This window comes from Saccoglossus kowalevskii, chromosome 13 (genome assembly GCF_978046115.1).
Source record: "Saccoglossus kowalevskii chromosome 13, keSacKowa6.1, whole genome shotgun sequence".
Lineage (NCBI taxonomy): Eukaryota > Metazoa > Hemichordata > Enteropneusta > Harrimaniidae > Saccoglossus > Saccoglossus kowalevskii.
The window spans coordinates 20323939-20343598 of record NC_140653.1 but is presented as its reverse complement, the minus strand read 5'-3'; the positions used below and the strand labels follow the sequence as shown (position 1 = coordinate 20343598).

The 19660-nt window shown below is 35.5% G+C and overlaps 1 protein-coding gene across 1 annotated transcript; it reads left to right on the top strand.

Annotated features, from left to right (window-relative positions):
• The first annotated feature begins 10284 nt into the window (after positions 1 to 10284).
• LOC146735069 (cytochrome P450 2U1-like) lies at positions 10285 to 11515 on the top strand. The gene is made up of 4 exons (XM_085506817.1): positions 10285 to 10349; positions 10503 to 10690; positions 10910 to 11028; positions 11316 to 11515. Exons 1-4 carry the CDS (start codon positions 10299 to 10301, stop codon positions 11513 to 11515), a joined length of 558 nt encoding a protein of 185 aa, XP_085362943.1. The 5' UTR covers positions 10285 to 10298.
• Positions 11516 to 19660: the final 8145 nt, after the last annotated feature.

The following is a 19660-nucleotide window of genomic DNA, read 5'->3' as shown; positions in this document are numbered from 1 at the left end:
TACTTTTAGCCAGAGTCTGTAATTTGTTTGTTTATTTCACCAAATAATACAAATGTCTACAGACAATTCAAATGACAATAAAATAGTAAACAGAAAATGAAAAAAAAGTGAAAGCAAAAACTCTCAAAAAATAATTTGGTGAGGATCACAGTTGTAGTCATGTTGGACTAATCGAGTCTGTGACCCCACAATGAATAAATTTGCATGACCTGCATAACAGATAATAACAGCTGTATTTCATCATAACGCATTGCATTAACTAATGAGTAATTGATTTACATGCAAAATAAATAACTGAAGTAAATGTATAAATATTTCAAATTAAAAGTTAATTCAGAATATTAGATTCTAATCTAAATAAAATTATAATTAGTTTTGAAGAAGGTATTTCTTTAAATTATACTTGATAGTTTTAACAGTTTTTATACAATTGGAAGAGCATTCCAGTGTTTAGTTGCAGCATACTTGAAACTGTGTTTGGATAATGAGAGGTTAAGTTGTGGGATGTTAAAATTATCATTGACTGAGTTGTTTAAATAGAGGGGCAGAATGAGCATGGTGGTCAGAGAAAGTGACAAGGCGAACAACTTTTTTCTGCAATAAAAGGATAGGTTTCAATGAAGTAAAATGTGATTGTCCTCAGATTTCAATACAATAGATAATTTGTGGTAATAATAACGAATTGTACAATAGAAGAAGGATAATTATACTGGGGGACATAATGACGAAATAAGACCTACTTTCGGGGCAACCTGATTTTTAACCTTTTCAATGTGCGACTTCCAGTTCATATGACGATCAATGGATACTCCCACGTGAGTAGACGAACGTACGACCTCTATTTGTTTACCATCCATGCATAGCCTGCCCTGAATACGCAATGAGTTATGGGGTGTGGTAATAAGCATATAGTTTGTTTTGTCATATTTATGGTGCTTTGTTGGCACTGCACCATTCACGGACTCTATGAAGTTTATTATTAATTAGGGGAAGATTAATACAATTTGTGTTATAGTATTTAAACAAATTTGTAACGTCTGCAAAAAAAGACTAAAGTCAAATGCAGTAGAAGAGTTGGCTATGTCGTTGGCGATTTGATAAACAGTTTTTTGAACCAAAGCCTTTGAGTCCCACAGATACCGTAATGGTTTAATTTACATAATAATATGTCACGATTTAATGTATCAACAGCCTTTTAAATTAGGAGGACTTTTGTAATTTTAAGTGAAGCGGAAAAAGTACCCTTACTAAGTGAACAATTGACAATGTGGGCAAAACGACGAGAAATGTTATGAATGTTAATTATGTTTGCCGAATGTATAACCAGTTTAGGGTGAATATTATCGTGCTCAAACGATTTGCTTATATCCAAGTGTTTGATTTCAATGAATACATCCTGTTCACTCACAGGACGAAGAAAAAATGAGTTACTGTAACTACCACGTAGGTACTTATGAACATTGTGATTCGATTTAATTGTTGATGCCAGTTTGGACCAATTCTAGTAAAGGATTCGTTAAACTCGGTAGCTATATATCCACTAGTTATACTTGTTAGGGAATATACTGTCAAGCCTGGAAAGGTCTATGTTAGTAGATGTTTTATTCAAATTTTCATTAATTACTTTCCAAGTTTTACCTTGGACTGATCACAATTCATGAGCGTTTCTTTGCCGACTTGAGTAGTTTTGTAAATTTTTAGTTTATATACCGTTAGTGAGCCAGGGTTTTCCGTTTAATTTAAACTTAATACGAGTGGAATTGAAATTTGGATTTTGTAATATTTGTCGTAGAATGCCGAATAAGCTTCATTTGGGTCTGAGCAGTCATAAACCGACTGCCATGACTCATTGACCATGTCGCATAGATCATATTTACTAAAGTCGTAAATTCTATTTATATTATTTGGCGATAAAATATGCTTAAGGCCTTTGATTGTGCAAAATACAGGAAAATGCTCGATGATTTCTGACTCAATAAACGTCAGTGGGAGTGTTGATTATTTGAAGAAAATCATACGTGTTAAATCGGGGCTGGTACTGTGTCGAAGGGGGAGGGGATATTCTGTGTTGTGTCAATGTTTACGTCGCCAACAATAATACACTCGGTGCCCTTGACCGACAACAGGTGAAGACATTCCTCCAAACTGTCAAGGAATTCATTGGAAGGGGTAGTTGGTTTACGGTAAATGACGCCTGCAATAATTTTGTTATTAATGAGTGTCTCCACAAAGATCGATTCACAGTGCATAATATTAATTGTTTTAATGGTGGTAAAAGGCAGAAGGCTGTGAACATATAGCTGTGAAAATACAGTGCCACATACTCCTCCCTCCCTTGGTTGTTTTTCGATTAGAAGTAAGTAAATAGAATGATGGGATGTTATATAAGGAGGAATTTAAAAAGCTTATCAATGGCAACACACGGTCACACGTCCGGGGAGGGTTGCCGCCGTACATACACCGTTTTCAAGTATTTTTTGTCGAAATTCCCGTCCGTAAATGCGCGGTCTCAATGTTTTATAATATTCGACATACATGTAGTCTATAACGTTGTCATTTAGTTTTTTAGTCGCGGATTTGTCGCTCTTACGCTTTCCTGGCAGGATACTCTCGGTGGTAACAAACCGTTTGACGATATTATAAGCTGTCTGCTTTGAAATGACAGTCCACGAAAATACAAGGCATCGAACTTTTTATCAAAAATAGAAAACATTGTGGGCAATATCTGTCAATCATTCCTCTGTTTTGCAGCCGATGTTTATATTTCTAGTTACAACTTCTGTAAATTTGAAAACAAAGTGTGAAACCTATTGTAGTAAGTTATCAACATCTAGCACTACTTCAGCGTCAAATCAGTGCCTGGAATTGTAATCTCACTTCCGGGTTTGTCATCGTGTGTACGTCCATGTGTACAGCGGTAGCGAACATGGCGAACACGTTTGCTGTGTGCCAAACCTGGATCAACTATTAAATTTGAAATTAAGTTAAAAAAAAAAATCCGACCGACCGGCCTAATCAAATGTACACGGTTTCTATGAGCGGGGGGGGGGGGGGGGGGGCTATCGGTTGGTATCTAGTGTAAAAAATAGACAAGTGATGAAGGCTTCAGCCAGCTCATATTTTTAAACTGGAAAAACGAACAGAATGAAAATAAAATCTATAAAAAATACCAGGTTGAAGAATATTAGTTGCTCTTTCAAATTCCGCCAAAGTCTTACCTATATTTTACCTTTGTCTGCAGAATAAATCAAGAAAACTACACAAATTGACTCCATTTATGAATAATTAACGGTTGGTCCGAACGCACGACACAGTTGGAGGCGTGGCCAGTTCAGACTTTGTCAACACCCAATCATAAGACTGGTTACGAACCACGCCGAGGTTACGACTCGGTTAGCCTCGCTCAACTGGTTCGTAACCAGTTTTGAGATTGGTTCTTGACAAATTCTGAATAGGCCAGTGTGCCATGCGTTCGGGTCAACCGTTAATATTATATCACTCAACACTTCCAAGCACTGAAGCACGAGAGCCCAGGAACTATGATCAACTGCACGCACTCCCTGTCAGCGGGGGGGGGGGGGGTATCGGCTGGTATCTAGTGTAATAAATAGACAAGGGATGAAGGCTTTAGCTAGCTCATATTTTTTAAACTCGGAAAAACAGACGAAAAGAATGAAAAATAAAATCTAAAAAAATACCAGGTTGAATAATATTAGTTGCTCCTCCAAATTTCGCCAAAGCCTTGCCTACATTTTACCGATATCTGCGGAATAAATCAAGAAAACTACACAAATTGACTCCATTTAGGAATTCCTAACGGTTTGCCCGAACGCACGGCACAGTTGGAGGCGTGGCCTGTTCATCAGAGGCCACGGCTCAGTTAGCCTTGCTCAACTGGTTCGTAACCAGTCTTGTGATTGGTTGTTGACAAAATGCGTCGCCAATCGCCCGAGGCCAAAGGAAGTGGGTCTAGGGAGAGTAGTGTCCCCCTCTTTTGGTATGGGCACTTTGGGAATATAACACTGCTGCAGATGTTTTTTTATGCAATTTTTGGACCGAACAAATTTCTGACACTCCCCTAGTTATCAAGCTAGGCATCAAACAACAATAGTGCCCTTTGAAAGGGGAATTCCTCAATAAGTATTGCCTCATAGCTTAAACGAATGAGCTGATCCAAACACTCTTTCTGCCTCTGCATTCCCAACCAATATTCACAAGACCAGCAACATCAGGTTGAACATGCCTATTTTCAAAAATAAATAAAAAGAAATGTGTAAAATGTGTTATAGGAGTGCTATAAACAGGTAAGTTGTCAGAAGAATATAAATATGATATGCCATTCAGCTCAGTTCTTTGAATTTTACTATTACTAACAGTGTACAAATTTAACAATAAAATACATTTATATACTGATTTGATTTTTTTTAATTGTTGTCATTCGTCAATTGACAAAAGATTTATTATTTGCAAAATAGCAGTTCTGAATTTTTCAAAGGCTTTGAGGGTGGATTGTTGGCATTGGGAAGTGTCAGAAATTTGTTCGGGCGTCGGTAGGACTTCATAATTTTTTTTTACAGATTTTTTTATATTCTGGCTAGAACCTGGATAGACATACAGTGTAGATAAGGTACCATAAGGTAGCACCATTTCAGGGATATTTTGGCATGCTTGACTGACTGCTAGATGTAAACGATGACATACACAATGTATGCATACAGAATAAGGGTTGTCCTGATGAATTAAAACACTTACCCTATTCATATCTGAAGCCATAACGTTAGCCCCATCTGCTGCAAAGCCAACCATCTTTCGTCCTGTTCGATATCGATCGCATGGCGACATACATAACGAGCTTAAAATACATTGTTTATTTATATTGAATTCAAGCATGCGCTGCAAGAAAACCACCACCCTTTAATAGTTGCTAAATGATCACCATAATAAGGCATGTATTTGGATAACATGTCTCCTACATCATAATAACCACAGCTGGATAAATCTAAACATGAATTAAAAACAGTTGAAAATTACTTCACATATATGTTTACTGTAATATATTCACATTAGTGCAGTGTATTATTATATCCAGCTGTACTAAAGATGTATTCGGACACACAGACACTGGCTATCACCTCCCTTGATACATTACGACACATCAAAAAGTCGTACAATTGGTCTGAAATGGATACTTTAGTGCTGTATATGTAACAATATGTGGTCAGTGTGATGAGAAACATATTGTATCAATATTCACCTATCAAGCAAAAATTAGTGACCGCCAAAATACTAAAATTACAGCTAAAGGTCATTTTATGATAATTGATGGGTGTTATAGGGTGGTAATATACTTCTGATGGCATGAACATGTCAATGGCGTAATAATGATCAATATTATGTACTTATAAAGGAAGTTCTATTCACAAAATGGTCGCTCAAGCAAGTTACACAATTTGTGTAACCCATACATATCTTGAAATATTACTTTCAAAATGTTAACGTTCCATTTTGTACTGTGACTCAAAGGTGAATTAATGTTCTTGCTAGTCATGTAGATACAGATGTTTGTATTGTACAACCATTCTTTGTGTGGAAAAGTAAATAGTCGAATCTCACCTGGGACCTATTAATGGCATGTTGGACAGTATTATGTAATCAGGTACTTTATCTCGCAGTTATAATGACAAAGTTTTGTGCACATCCAGTTTGCCCTTTTGCATCCACACCTGCCACTGCAACCACGCTGGCTTTTGCAACGACACTTCACAAGTTCACTACAGGCTTTAGAGGAAATGGAAAGGGTAATCCAAAGAGGAATCCATGTGTGTCTATCCCATCCCTCTGGTAAAAGAACGTGTTTCATGTGCAATTCGCTGGTTGTCTAAATATCACACCTCGACAAATTCCCATCATTTCAAAATGTGGTGTGTTGCGGAGCTGGTGGAAACAATTATATCACTTGGTGGTAAAAACGTATTCGTGATGGCCTGTCACACGCAACGTAATGTTACTGTAATTGGTATAGTACAGGTGTGATGGTTCAAATACCAAAATGGCAACAGTAACAAAAAGACTTCCCTGGCGGCGATGATAAAATACGAACACAGAGCCAACAGATGAGGTTTCAACTGGTACTGGTATTATTATACTCTGCAAACATCAAGTACAATAACGCGGTAAAACTCCACTACTCCAATAACTAGATACTTAAACTCCAATACAATTCAACGAGATCCCCGATCTCATCTCAGTGCTGAACAACTCCCCTATATATACCCACACCATTACATCAGCATACATAATGAGTCTGGAACTTACTACAAATTTCTAGAATGTTCCATTACCTTCTATTGCCTTCTACAGTGTCCTATTACCAATTCAACCAACTAAACATTCCACCCAGACACAGTACGGTTCTAGAACATTCTCAGTCACACGGAAGTGGTAAACAAGTTGTATGCGACATGGCCATACTGTCAATTGCATGTTGATTTGTATATATGTGTTCATATTATATGAGTCCATATTGGTCTATTAATCATTGGCAGTTTAATTTATCTGACATGGTCGAACTATAAATATAGCGAGGGTTTCCAAATATTTGTTGTTGTCAATGAAGTGAATGCAATACACCAACTTAAATAATGATGTGTTTCAGTGAGTTGTATATTAAAATCAGCTAGATATAATGGTTTAGTGCATTGTGGAGATGATTATATGCATTGACAATTTCCATTATAATATAAGGTTAGACGGAAAAAGGGCGACATATGTTCATGTTTTTGCTGAATAATACTTTAAAATCTCGTTGTTCATATAACTAGATTAAATCATTATTAACAATAAGTTACATTGTGGCATGTTCAGTTAAGCTACAATGTATTTGCTCGTACAATGAAAATAAAGTAAGATTGGTATGTTCACGAAATGATATATCAGAAGAAACTTGTGTTTAATATTTATCTGTTTATCTTTTTTGTTTGTCGTATTTGCTTTGTGACAGTTGTCACAAATTTGATATTGATACGCGATGTAAAGTATAAATCCTGGTTCACATCTAGTATTTCAGTGGGACTCGTCCTCCATCAAGTTCCTTTAGAAACAATATCCTTTATTTACAGCATGTGGTTGAGCTCCACAGTAACTGACAAAAGTTGCAGTAATTATCTAGTTCAAAACATACTTGGGAATATTATATTGATTATCATAGCGTACGTTGGATCGAATCTGTTTAAACGATGTATGTAGTTGTGAAAGCTGGATCTAAGTATGAATTTACTAAAAATAAGTGGGCTAGTTACAGTAAAACTGGGGAGTGAATGATGCTCGGTAATATACCAAGTTGTTAATCGCATTACTTTAAATTAGAGCACTTAATCAGAATCAGTTTTCTGCATCAATCGAGTCTTTATTTGCCGACAACCACAACAACCTCGGCAAGGATATACGACAAAATCGGTACATTACGAACAGCGGAGATGCCGGTATTTCAACCTAGCATACCATGCAATAATATACTCATAGCACAGAAATTCTAGAGGGACTATTTGTGAATTCAAGATAGCCGCAGCCCGCGCTTGAAAAACGTCTAAAGGACGATGGTCGTCACGCTACATCAAGTAGGATGCGGGTCGCATGCGACATGTATAACACGTGTTAACAATTTTTGTTATTTATCTGCATCATGATAGCTTGTTGGTATGAGGGCGTCATGCAATAGAGCGCCAACAAACACACAGCGACAAAACTAAACATTGTGTGGACTGCAGTGAGTGATTTCAGCCATCATTAAAGCATTAAAGGGTAGGTTGTTTTTTAGTATTTTCTACATATTCCCTGTTTTACCCATTGAGAGACGAGTTTCCATTGAATTCATTGAGTTTATTCCTGAAAGATGTAATATGTGGCATTTGATTTCTCTGGAGAGTATATTGTCACGAACCAGTGTAACACTAATAGAAAATTAAAAAAAAAAATGGCAAAAATCTACAGTGTCGAATATGTAGATTACCACAATATTTATAATTATGTAAATTGAAATAATAATAATAATAATAATAATAATAATAATGAATGTTATTTAATAAAATCTGTACATAAATGTTGAATTGTGTTAACTGTATGCATAGATAAACCAATGGCAGGTTGGTTTTATACTATTTTTATACCACCTTTGGTCACATGACGCATTGCTTTATCTGCACGTTCATTAATGGAACACAACAAAAAAGTGATGGTTGTCGGAAATAACGTCATAATTTGAGTCAGAGTCTGTAAATCACACAAGCGAAAAGGTATTAGAATAGTCGTAGTATGCATTGAATTAATCACGGGCAAATTATAAAGCGGACATTACATATTTGTATTTATATAAATTAGCACATGTTCAGCACTGAATCACTCCATTTTATTTTTTCAGTTGCCTTACAGCATGGCTAAAATGTATTTGCATGATATTTTATAGTACTATTAACAATGATTCGTTGTATAAATCAGATAATTTAGGTATTCCATATAATTTAGGTATTCCATATATCTACTGCTGTTGTTCGGTAGGTTTACTTCCCATTTGGTTTCCAACCTGTTAGGAAAAGCGTATCCTGCTACATTTGACACGATTTACTCAACTTATTGTATTGGTAATAATTGTGAGTCAAAACAAAATTGTTTGTACAGTGCGTTAAGTTTTATTATAGCGCAAATTTGAAATTATTGTTGTCCCAGTCAACGAAGTGTGGCCAAATCTATATGGCTTTCTTCCTGATAGCACCTGACCCAAAACCAAAATCAAACCCGTGGAACTATTTTACAGGTCGTATATCATCCCTACTACGCACGTATATTTTTGAATGGTCATAATCATCATTGAAGTATGAGTTCGAAACTTGTGCCACATAACTGGACAATGATGGTGGAATTAAATTCGCTAGCTATCAACATCGTTTAATCTCCGTTACGTATTTGACTGTATCTTTACAGACTGTTTTGCACGCAGGTCTAACGTTATGGTCTCAGTGCCAACTGATCCGTTATCACTACTGGTGTTGTTGATGATAATGCTGTTAGCATGGATAACCACCCAACACTACCTGGCACCTTGCAAGAACTTCCCACCCGGACCTTGGGGATTACCTATCATTGGCAGCTTTATGTACTTCGGATCTGATATACACAAAGGCATGATGAAACTCTCAAAGAAATATGGTGAAGATGGGATGTCATACAGCCGTTGTTGTAAATGGAGTGAATGCCATCAAAGAATGCCTGGTAAAAAAAGGAACCGATTTTGCTGATAGACCATATTCTTGGATAGTTGAACTAGATAATCCAAGATATGAAGGTAATAATTAAACTGTAATCAATAAAATAATTAACTAATTAAAACAGCCAACGATTGGGACCACTAATTCTAAAAAAAGGTAGATTAGCGTCATTTATTCTCTATAGTTTCTTTTCATGTAATAACTGCCAGTCTATCACCAGGTATTACTGATGCCCACTTCGATGAGAAATGGCAACGTCGCCGACAATTTGCCCACACAACGCTTAGAAGCTTTGGATTTGGTAAAACCAGCATGGAAAGTAAAATATGTGAGGACATCTCTTTCTTGCTGGATGAATTTAGGGTAAGGACCACTATTAAAATTCGATCGACACAGGCCCATTCATTACATACAACTCCTGTTACATGCATTAGCTAAGACTTGATCTAATTTGTGAAGAAAAGTTTATGTAGCAAAGTCATTGTACATGGTCAGCAACATTATGGATTTATCCTTAGCTAGAACATCGTCTCTGAAATTGCTCGATATTACATGTGAAACCATTATATTATGTTATATTTCAAGGATATTCAAGATAAATCTATCGATACAGGCGCCATCCTTAACAGGAGTGTTTCCAACGTAATTTGCTCGATAATGTTTGGTAAACGATTCAACTATTCGGACCCAAAATTTAGTTTCATTATTGACACTATAGGCAAATTGTTTGAGCTTATGGGCACTATGTATGAACTTGGTTTTCTACCGTTTCGAAGGCCGTTAAATCAATCAATTATAAATAATTACAATACACTTGGTGATGATCTGAGGAAATTCTGCAAACAGCAAATTGATGAACACCGTGAAGTATTCGACCCAGACAACATAGGTGATTTCATCGATGCATACTTAGCTGAGACAATGAAACAAGACGGCAATAAAGATCTTACAGACGACTAGTTAAAATATACATTAGTTGACCTTTTTGGTGCTGGAACTGAAACAACAGCGACAACACTTAAATGGGGGTTACTATTAATGGTTCTTCATCCAGAAATACAGGACAGAGTGTGTAATGAAATTGATCAGGTACGTACAATACAAAATGCATTTGCAAATTAAGCCAGGTGTATCTTGAATCGCATAATTGTGAAATAGCCACATCTGCTTCAAACTATTGAGTGTCCTTATGTTGAACGTTGTTTGTAATCCCGACCACTATTCGGTTTCTCATGATTCCAGGCTGTTGGTGCAAACCGTCTCCCGAGACTTGACGATCGTAAAAACTTGTCTTATACTGAAGCTACGCTTTTGGAAATACAGCGATTTGGTAGTATTGCACCATTCACACTTCCTCATTGTGCGTTGAAAGACACTTCACTTGGAGGATATAATATTCCTAAGGGAACGGAAGTAATTATTTTACTGTGGTAGGTTTCATCTATGCGTATTCATCTATATACATGTTTAATTAGATAATGTTAAAACGGTCAATTGGCGAAAAAATATATTTTTGATGTTTTGTCAACATATTTATACGGTAAAACAGTATAGAACTCCAAGACGTGTTCCGATATTGATAAGAAAATATTCGACATCTGAGAGTTTACTATTCCTAACACCAACGTTATTTTACAATTTTAACGCAGGTCAATTCACAAAGAGCCAACTATTTGGCCAGATCCAGACAAATTTGACCCTATGAGATTTTATGATGAAAAGAACAATGCAGTCAAGAAGTCTGAGAATTTCATGCCATTTTCTGCAGGTGTTTAAGTGCATGTTATTATGTTTACAAATCTTAACTCAGAAACTGTAGCAAATCTATCTCCAAGATACTGATATAAAGCGTATTTCAAACCACATTGAATACAGTTGATAATTATTATTCGATAGTATTTAGCCATAGGGGATTTCAATTTGATACATGCATACATAGGTATTTGATACTGTTACTTATACCACTGTAACCACTTTACTGAAAACCAGTAACTTGCTTATAATATATTTGTAAGTAATTTCTGTGTGTACCACTCATTGCTTTGCTTTTTATAGGTCGACGTGTCTGTATGGGTGAACAGTTGGCAAAACATGAATTGTTTCTATACTTCTCAGCCATGATAAACCAATTCAGGTTCAGCTTGCCAGTTGGAACCAAGAAACCCAGCACTGATGGTGTTTTAGGGCTAACATTGGTTCCTGAACCATATCAAGTTGTGATCAGAGAGAGAGAAGCACTTGATGTTTGTGTATAACAATTCAAAATGCCAGAATCTAAAAACCTTGCTTACTATATATGATAGGAGTATACATCAATCAGAGTATCTCTATACTTGTGAGTATCGTAATGTTGTGGTTTTTATATCCTACTCTTTTAGGAAGCGTAAATTCCAAATATAAAACGATTGTGTGATATGAACACGCCCTGCTGTATTTACTTAAAGTTATTCTCGTAATTACTTCATAATGTCTATCTTACTATCTTTATATATTGTTGATGATACATAAAGATCTTTTAAATAGTAACTGACTTGAGTCTTCGTGTTAGGAAAATGAGGATATATGTCCATTAATTTGCAGAATAGCTTTCAAATTGATTTGTATGTTATATACAAACCGAACGTAAAACAGAACAAACAAAGGTCATAGTGTCGCAGTGACTTCAACGTGGGATTCGACAAACGCAAAACTGTTGGTTATTTCATGCCTAACAAGTTCATAGTATGCATTACGCGAGATCTCGGAGTGAACGGAAAATTATCTATAAAACTATATGTATTATGTGTCTCTGATCAAAATCGTACAGTTAAAACGGAATAATTTGTCATGTGTAGTTTGTAGTGTTAAAGATTTTCTAATCTATGTAAAGGAATTCACGTGTAATCCGTTTATTAATGCTCATTTATAATAATGATCATTGCTTTGTTGCAAATATGAAGGAGATCGGACAAGAAAATATTTAGTGAACATCCATTCCTAAGTTATGTTCCAACTGGCCAACCATGGGCTTCCTTATTATATACATACATACTTATAAGTCCGGCTTATCATTTGTCATTCTTTGAGCCGTTTGTTAGGACGCTAATTGACCAAATGTACGTGATTGTCAATTTTTGGCGGCGTATCAAGAGGTCGTATGATAGTCACTGTCACAATACGAGCACTGGGTGAAATGAACTAATAGATTACTTCCATTGTTAACTACATACATTAGGTAATGGTTCCTTGTGTTGATTATTCAAATTATTTGGTAATGCTTATGTAATTATTTCTATCAATTTGGAATATTATTGACGAACGTTATGATACCCCAAAAGCTGCTCGGTTGTTCCTCCCCTCTACTCCATTCAGAAAACATGAGGTACATACATCCCCCTCCTACTACTGAACGTTTTAGTCAAACAGCTTCTGCAATCAAGGGAAGTGATACAATGGTCGGTTCGATGGTAAAAAGAACGGATGTCCTACCCGCTGAGGGGTCTAAGAGTATGTATTGTACCGCACGTAAATATTGACAAATAAAAATACATATGCCCAAATGAACTTCGGGAGTTGTTTAGTGGCTCATTGTAAACTGCCTACTACATGAATAAAAATAAAAATACCAACCCAAACGAGAAAAAAATCTCACCGCCATGTCACCAACATTTATTTTATCCACTCAACTATGTACAGAGCAATAAAACTACCATTCCAAATGCGAAAAAATATACCGCCAGCAAGCCTATATTTACCCGTCGGCCCCTGGCTATTTACACGATTAGTTGACTGCTTCTGAACTGAATAAATTTGTCAGAGTGTGGATACGTGATATAAGTCAAATAGTTGGGCATAATAATTGTGTATTAAAGCATAAATCAATAATTAATTTGTTGATATATTGTTAATTCTACTTATTGTTATGATATTCTATTTTTGCTGTAAAATGAATGTATTTTGATAATGCCCAGTTAGCTAGTGAGGCCTGCCCAGCTGCGGAATTAGAATAGACAGCATGTATTGTCATTGCTAATTAATATTTTTTTGTTCGTGCTTGTGCAAGACGAACGTGAACACGAGTTGGTCAAGTTGTCACCCAGCTCCCGACCAGTGCAGGGCAGTTCAGCTCAACTCCGGTGCAGTGTCAACGTGGCAGCCAACGTATGTCTCAAGATAATGCATGACCAATTCGGCATGAGGGACTAATAGATGCAAAACAGTCTTCTGTGGTTCTGCACTGTAAAACCAGCCTTATTCAAAGACCTGTTTTTCGCCAGAAAGCGTGGTTTGCTGATCTTGGTCTTTTCTCTGCACGGACGGTATAGAGGTCGTGTAACATTACGGTCAGTGTCGTGTAATTTGCATTCCCCGAGACCTCGTAGTTTGGAGCTGTATAACTGATATCGCCGTCGACGTTGCTGTGATTAACTGTACTATCGCTGAAGCTACGCAGTACGAGTTCTGCACTTAGGTAGGGTAGGCAATTCCGAGCTGGGCTATTATCATTAATGTTATATTTATTGTGATGTATATTGTTGACCGGTTTGTGATTTATATCACTCCTGTTATTGGTTTATGCTTATTGTATTATTAAATTAGTATTATTGGACATATCCTGACTGTGTGCCTTTGTTTGACCCTTTAGTGTTGCGTTCTGGAGTGCGAGATATTGGCGGCCAGGTTCGCGGGAGACTATCTCGTATTCCCGTTCGTAACAATATCAACACAATTGTACCTTTTATTTTGTTATGATAGCGACTTCACGTTTGCACATACGGTTCACACGCCGTTAGGCTATTTTTTAGAATAAACAACTTGCATGTTTAGGGTTGAGAATTTAAACATATATTACAGGAATTTTATTAATAGATTGTTTACTTATTGTATTTAGTAGTGGCAAATTTGCAAGTCTTTAACCGTGAGGCACATCCATGGTAATCACGTGATCGTGCCAACGACTGCAGCGATTGGCTAGTCGCACAGTTACTTTGCCACGCCTTAGAGATTTTACTTATAATATAAAATTTGTAAACTTTGTTAAGAGAGAGAGAGAGAGAACGAGAGAACGGTGCAGCGAGGGGTTACCTCGGCTGACTGCTTGTGTGAATAAAGCTGGACTACCTGTAATGAACTTATGTGTATTCATTAGGGTCGAATCTGGTACCTCTACGTGTAAGTGACATCAGCCAAGCGAGACGAAGTTCCCCGATCCCTGAACACAACGCTTGTGTTCACAAAAATTTCATAAACTAGACATGTCATTTTGGTTAACATGTCAGATTTGTGTATGGACAATCTAGCTTTGTTTGATTCATTCATGTTCCGAATATAGTAGCTCCAGTATCTAAAGCTTTTTAAAACTTGATTTGTTTAAACCAACATGGTTATCATTCACTCATGTAACTAATTTTTAAAATGTATCAGAAAAACGAGTAAATGTCCGCTAGTCACCAACATTGAATTAAATAGCGAAACAAAAAGACGTGCTTCGGCAACCTAGCCTGATTTATGACAATGCCAAATTGGTAAAATTTTCAATGAAAACAGAAATCCATGACTGACATATTAAAACTGGTAAATTGATATTTATATGATATTTCCTTAAGAATGATCACAGGTAAATCACAAAAACCCCTTCCCTTCATTGTATTAATTCACTGAACATGTTTATGCAACCAAAGCCAATTTTATAACAAATTTATTTATGTTATTGAACATGTTAGTTCAATGAACTTTTGTTGTCCACCATCTTTTTGGGGGTGAGCCGTTTTAATATATTTTCAGCCATAACTGGTTAAAAATAAAATATGTGTTGGTAATTAATTGATACTCAGTTGCAACAATTATACAGTGAAAACAAAAATTGAAGAAAATTGTTGCAGATTGTGGGACTTTAACTAAATAGAAAAAAGGTCAAAATTATTCCAAAATGCTTTTGATCAACTTTTGTTTGTTATTAATTGTTTTAATAAGTTACTTTTGCTCAAATTAATCATTTTATATACAGAATTTCTTTGTTCCAAGTATCTGATTTATTACTCAGGTGTTTGTGACGAACACAGTATATTACTTATGTTACAGTTTTGGCATGTTAAGTATTGTTTTACCCATTGTAAAATGTGAACATCTAAATACAACCCATGTAGGCCATGTATTAAGATATGGTGTAATACTTTAATAATAAAGTATTGTTAGTTTCTGCAGTTTGTTGTTGATACTAACATTATTTTAAGTACATAGATGATATTACACAAACTTTAAGTCCCTCTGAACAGTACAGTTTATTTCAATCCCCCCTCTCAACTGAAATAAATATCAGGTACCCCCTGATCTCTTCAGACCCCATAAGTATTTTTAATGTAGGCGGCCTTCAAAGTTCATGCGGGTTTGTGATTTGTAGTCATATTCGGGATATTATAACGCTCGATTGTGATTTCGATCACGCTGATTACCCATCAGTATAAATTGTATACAAGTATATTTCACCTAAACCGCCAACCGTTCAGTTTTGAGAAAGAGAATAACGCCTTTAAATAGAAGTCGTAATATATTTTTTTTAATTTAAAACTACCAGAAAGCTCCTATAGTCGAAATCTCGTTATTGATGCATTTACTGTAATTTACATGTGAAGTGTTTTTTTAGAATATTGTGGTCTTATTCTTACACCACGATCGCGGAATACCTGACATGTTAAATCATTTTTTTATTTGCCAAAATAGCCGACGAAATTTTCCGAAACAAATTATTAATATATATCGTCTGAAATAGCAATATTATATAACATTCTACACATATCGACAATGCCATGATATAATTAGGCCACAGCGACTAAATAGATTTCGTTACTTTGATTCAATTTATTATACATATCCAATAACCATGTCAACATATAACGCATTGTCACTGTTTATTAATCACAGGAATTAATATGACGTCCAAGACGCATTACGTTATCTCAGTGGCTTGTGTATTTGAACATGAAAGGGTCATTTTTCAATGATTTTGTAAGTCTTTCAGGGTTTAAACGTGGGACTTATCAATCGGAATGTCAACTGTGAATGTATGCACACTCATCCAGAGGTCAGCGTGGCATTATATTGTTATAAGTTCGTGACCTCTTTGACTCACTGCAATAATGGTGTTACTTTCAAATTTACTTACACTTTTTGCACTTAAAGAGCAGATTTTCCCACATAACTCAAAGTAAAAATTAAAAATTTTGAATAATATTGATTATATTTATTTTGTTTCAAATACCAGGTGTTATTTCTAAAAACAGATCGATCCACTTATGGAGTATTATACGTTTTGGTCTGTTAAAATAGGGTGACAACCTCGCAATTTGAACAATCAAATCTTTGTAAGAGAAATATATTTGAAGCATAGATGTATATCAAGCAGAGTTGAATCTACAACATGCACAATATTCCTCACATACATACCGTCTATAAAGACGTAGCTCGTGTTATTGAGGTCGAAGATATAACTGTGATACAACTGAAATGGGATTATCTATTTATTTAGCTTTGTTGTCATTGAAGATCGGAGCTAAAAAAGGTGATTGCTGCCGCGGATGCATTTATTCTTCGTCTGCACCTACATCCACTTTTGCTAAAAAATGGAAATAAAGAAATGTTTAGTAGACCTACGTGAGTTTTGTAACATTTGCAATCGGCCATGGCAACAACCATATAAACTGCCATGTTCGTGATATGGCAACTAACTATTAACTAATATCTCATCGTACACAATGTTATCAACTTTGTTGAAAGAAAAAGTGGAGTTATTGCGTTTGTTTGTGCATAATGTGACGGTTTAGAACTGCAGTAATGTGTACCTAGACACATTAACACTCATCATTTCATGATTTAGTGTGTTGTAGATCTAGTATAAACAATTATATCACTTGGTGGTGAAAACTTATTTGCGATGGCCATTCTGTTCTGTGTGTCAAATGCATGTTGATTTATATATATATGTGTTCATATTATAAATGGTTACAAAGTGATGTAATTCTACTTATTGATTTTGTTGATTCCATATTATATCAGTCATTGGCAGTTTTAGTTATTTATTTGTTTATCTGACATGATGAAACTATAAATATAGTGATGGGTTCTCAAATATTTGTTGTCAATGAAGTGAATGCAATACACATGCCTAGTGAAGAGGAAAATGATTTTGCTGACAGACCAATAGTCTATCAACTTAAATAATGATGTGTTCAGTGAGTTCCATATTAAAATCAGCTAAATATAATGGTTTAGTGCATTGTGGACATGGTTATATACATTGACAATTTTCATTATCATGTTTTTGCTAATAATACATAAATCTCATTGTTCATATAACTAGATTAAATCATTATTAACAATAAATTCCATTGTCGCATTTTTAGTTAAGCTACAATATATTCGCTCGTACAGTGAAAATAAAGTATGATTCGTATGTTCAAGAAAAGATTTATCAGAAGAAACTTATGTTTAATATTTATCTGTTTATCTTTTTTGTTTATCGTATTTGCTTTGTGACAGTTGTCACAAATTTGATATTGATACGCGATGTAAAGTATAAATCCTGGTTCACATCTAGTATTTCAGTGGGACTCGTCCTCCATCAAGTTCCTTTAGAAACAATATCCTGTATTTACAGCATGTGGTCGAGCTCCACAGTAACTGACAAAAATTGCGATAATTATCTAGTTCAAACCACACTTGGGAATATTATATTGATTATTATAGCGTACATTGGAATAAATCTGTTTAAATGATGGATGTAGTCATGACAGCTGAGTCTAAATATGAATTTACTAAAAATAAGCGCTTTGCAAACGTCTAAAAGACGATGGTCGTCACGTTACATCAAGTTCGATACGGGTCCCATGCGACATGTGTAACACGTGTTAAAAACCTATCTGGATCACGATAGCTTGTTGGTATGAGGGCGTCATGCAAGAGAGCGCCAACACACACAGTGGCACAAACTAAACATTGTGTGGACTGCAGTGAGTGATTTCAGCCATCATTAAAGCATAGGGTAGGTTGATTTTTAGTATTTTCTACATATTCCCTGTTTTACCCATTGAGAGACGAGTTTCCATTGAATTCATTGAGTTTATTCCTGAAAAATGTAATATGTGGCATTTGATCTCTCTGGACAACAGAGAGTCCATTGTCACGAACCAGTGTAACACTATTAGCAAATTTAAAAAAATCTAAAAATGGCAAAAATCTACAGTGTCGAATATGTAAATTACAACAATATTTTAACCTATGTAATTATGTAAATTGAAATAATGATTCTCAATTAATAATAATAATACTGATGTTATTTAATGAAATCTGTACATAAATGTTGAATTGTGTTAACTGTATGTATATATAAACCAATGGCGGGTTGGTTTTATACTATTTTTATACCACCTTTAGTCACATGACCCATTGCTTTATCTGCACGTTCAATAATGGAACACAACGAAAAAGTGATGGTTGTCGAATATAACGTCATTATTTAAGCCAGTAAATCACACAAGCGAAAAGGTATTAGAATAGTCGTAGTATGCATTGAATTATTCACAGGCAAATTACAAAGCAGACATTACATATCTGTATTTAAATAAAATAGCATACGTTCATCACTGAATCGTTCCATTGTATTTTTCAGTTGCCTTACAGCATGGCTAAAATGTATTTGCATGATATTTTATAGTACTATTAACAATGATTCGTTGTATAAATCAGATTGATAATTAAGGTATTCAATATAATTTAGGTATTCCATATATCTACTTCTGTTGCTCCGTAAGTTTACTTTACATTTGGTTTCCAACCTTTTAGGAAAAGCGTGTCCTGCTACATTTGACACGATTTACTCAACTTATTTTATTTGTAATATTTGTGATCAATTTCTGGCACACCTTTCTGGCACACCAAAGTCAAAACAAAATTGTTTGTACAGTGCGTTAAGTTTTATTATAGCGCAAAGTGGACATTATTGCTGTCCCAGTCAACGAAGTGCGGCCAAATTTATATGACTTTCTCCCTGATGTTGTGATAGCACCTGGCCCGAAACCAAAATCCACCCCGTGGAGCTATTTGACAGGTCGTATATCATTCCTACTATACACATATATTTTTGAATGGTCATAACCATCGTTGAAGTATTAGTTCTAAACTTGTGCCACATAACTGAACAATGATGGTGCCATTAAATTGGCTGTCATCATCGATTAATCTCCGTTACGTATTTGAATATATGTTTACAGACTGTTTTTCATGCAGTTGTAACGTTATGGTGTCTGTGCCAACTGATCCGTTATCACTACTGGTGTTGTTGATGATAATGTTGTTAGCATGAATAACCACCCAACACTACCTGGTACCTTGTAAGAACTTCCCACCCGGACCTTGGGGGCTTACCT

Bases quoted from the DNA above. Each gene is read 5' to 3' on its own strand.
- LOC146735069 (XM_085506817.1), top strand. From the start codon at position 10,299: ATGGTTCTTCATCCAGAAATACAGGACAGAGTGTGTAATGAAATTGAT. The intron at 10,350-10,502 runs GTACGTACAATA...TCATGATTCCAG, and splicing joins TGTGTAATGAAATTGATCAG to GCTGTTGGTGCAAACCGTCT. The intron at 10,691-10,909 runs GTAGGTTTCATC...ATTTTAACGCAG, and splicing joins GAAGTAATTATTTTACTGTG to GTCAATTCACAAAGAGCCAA.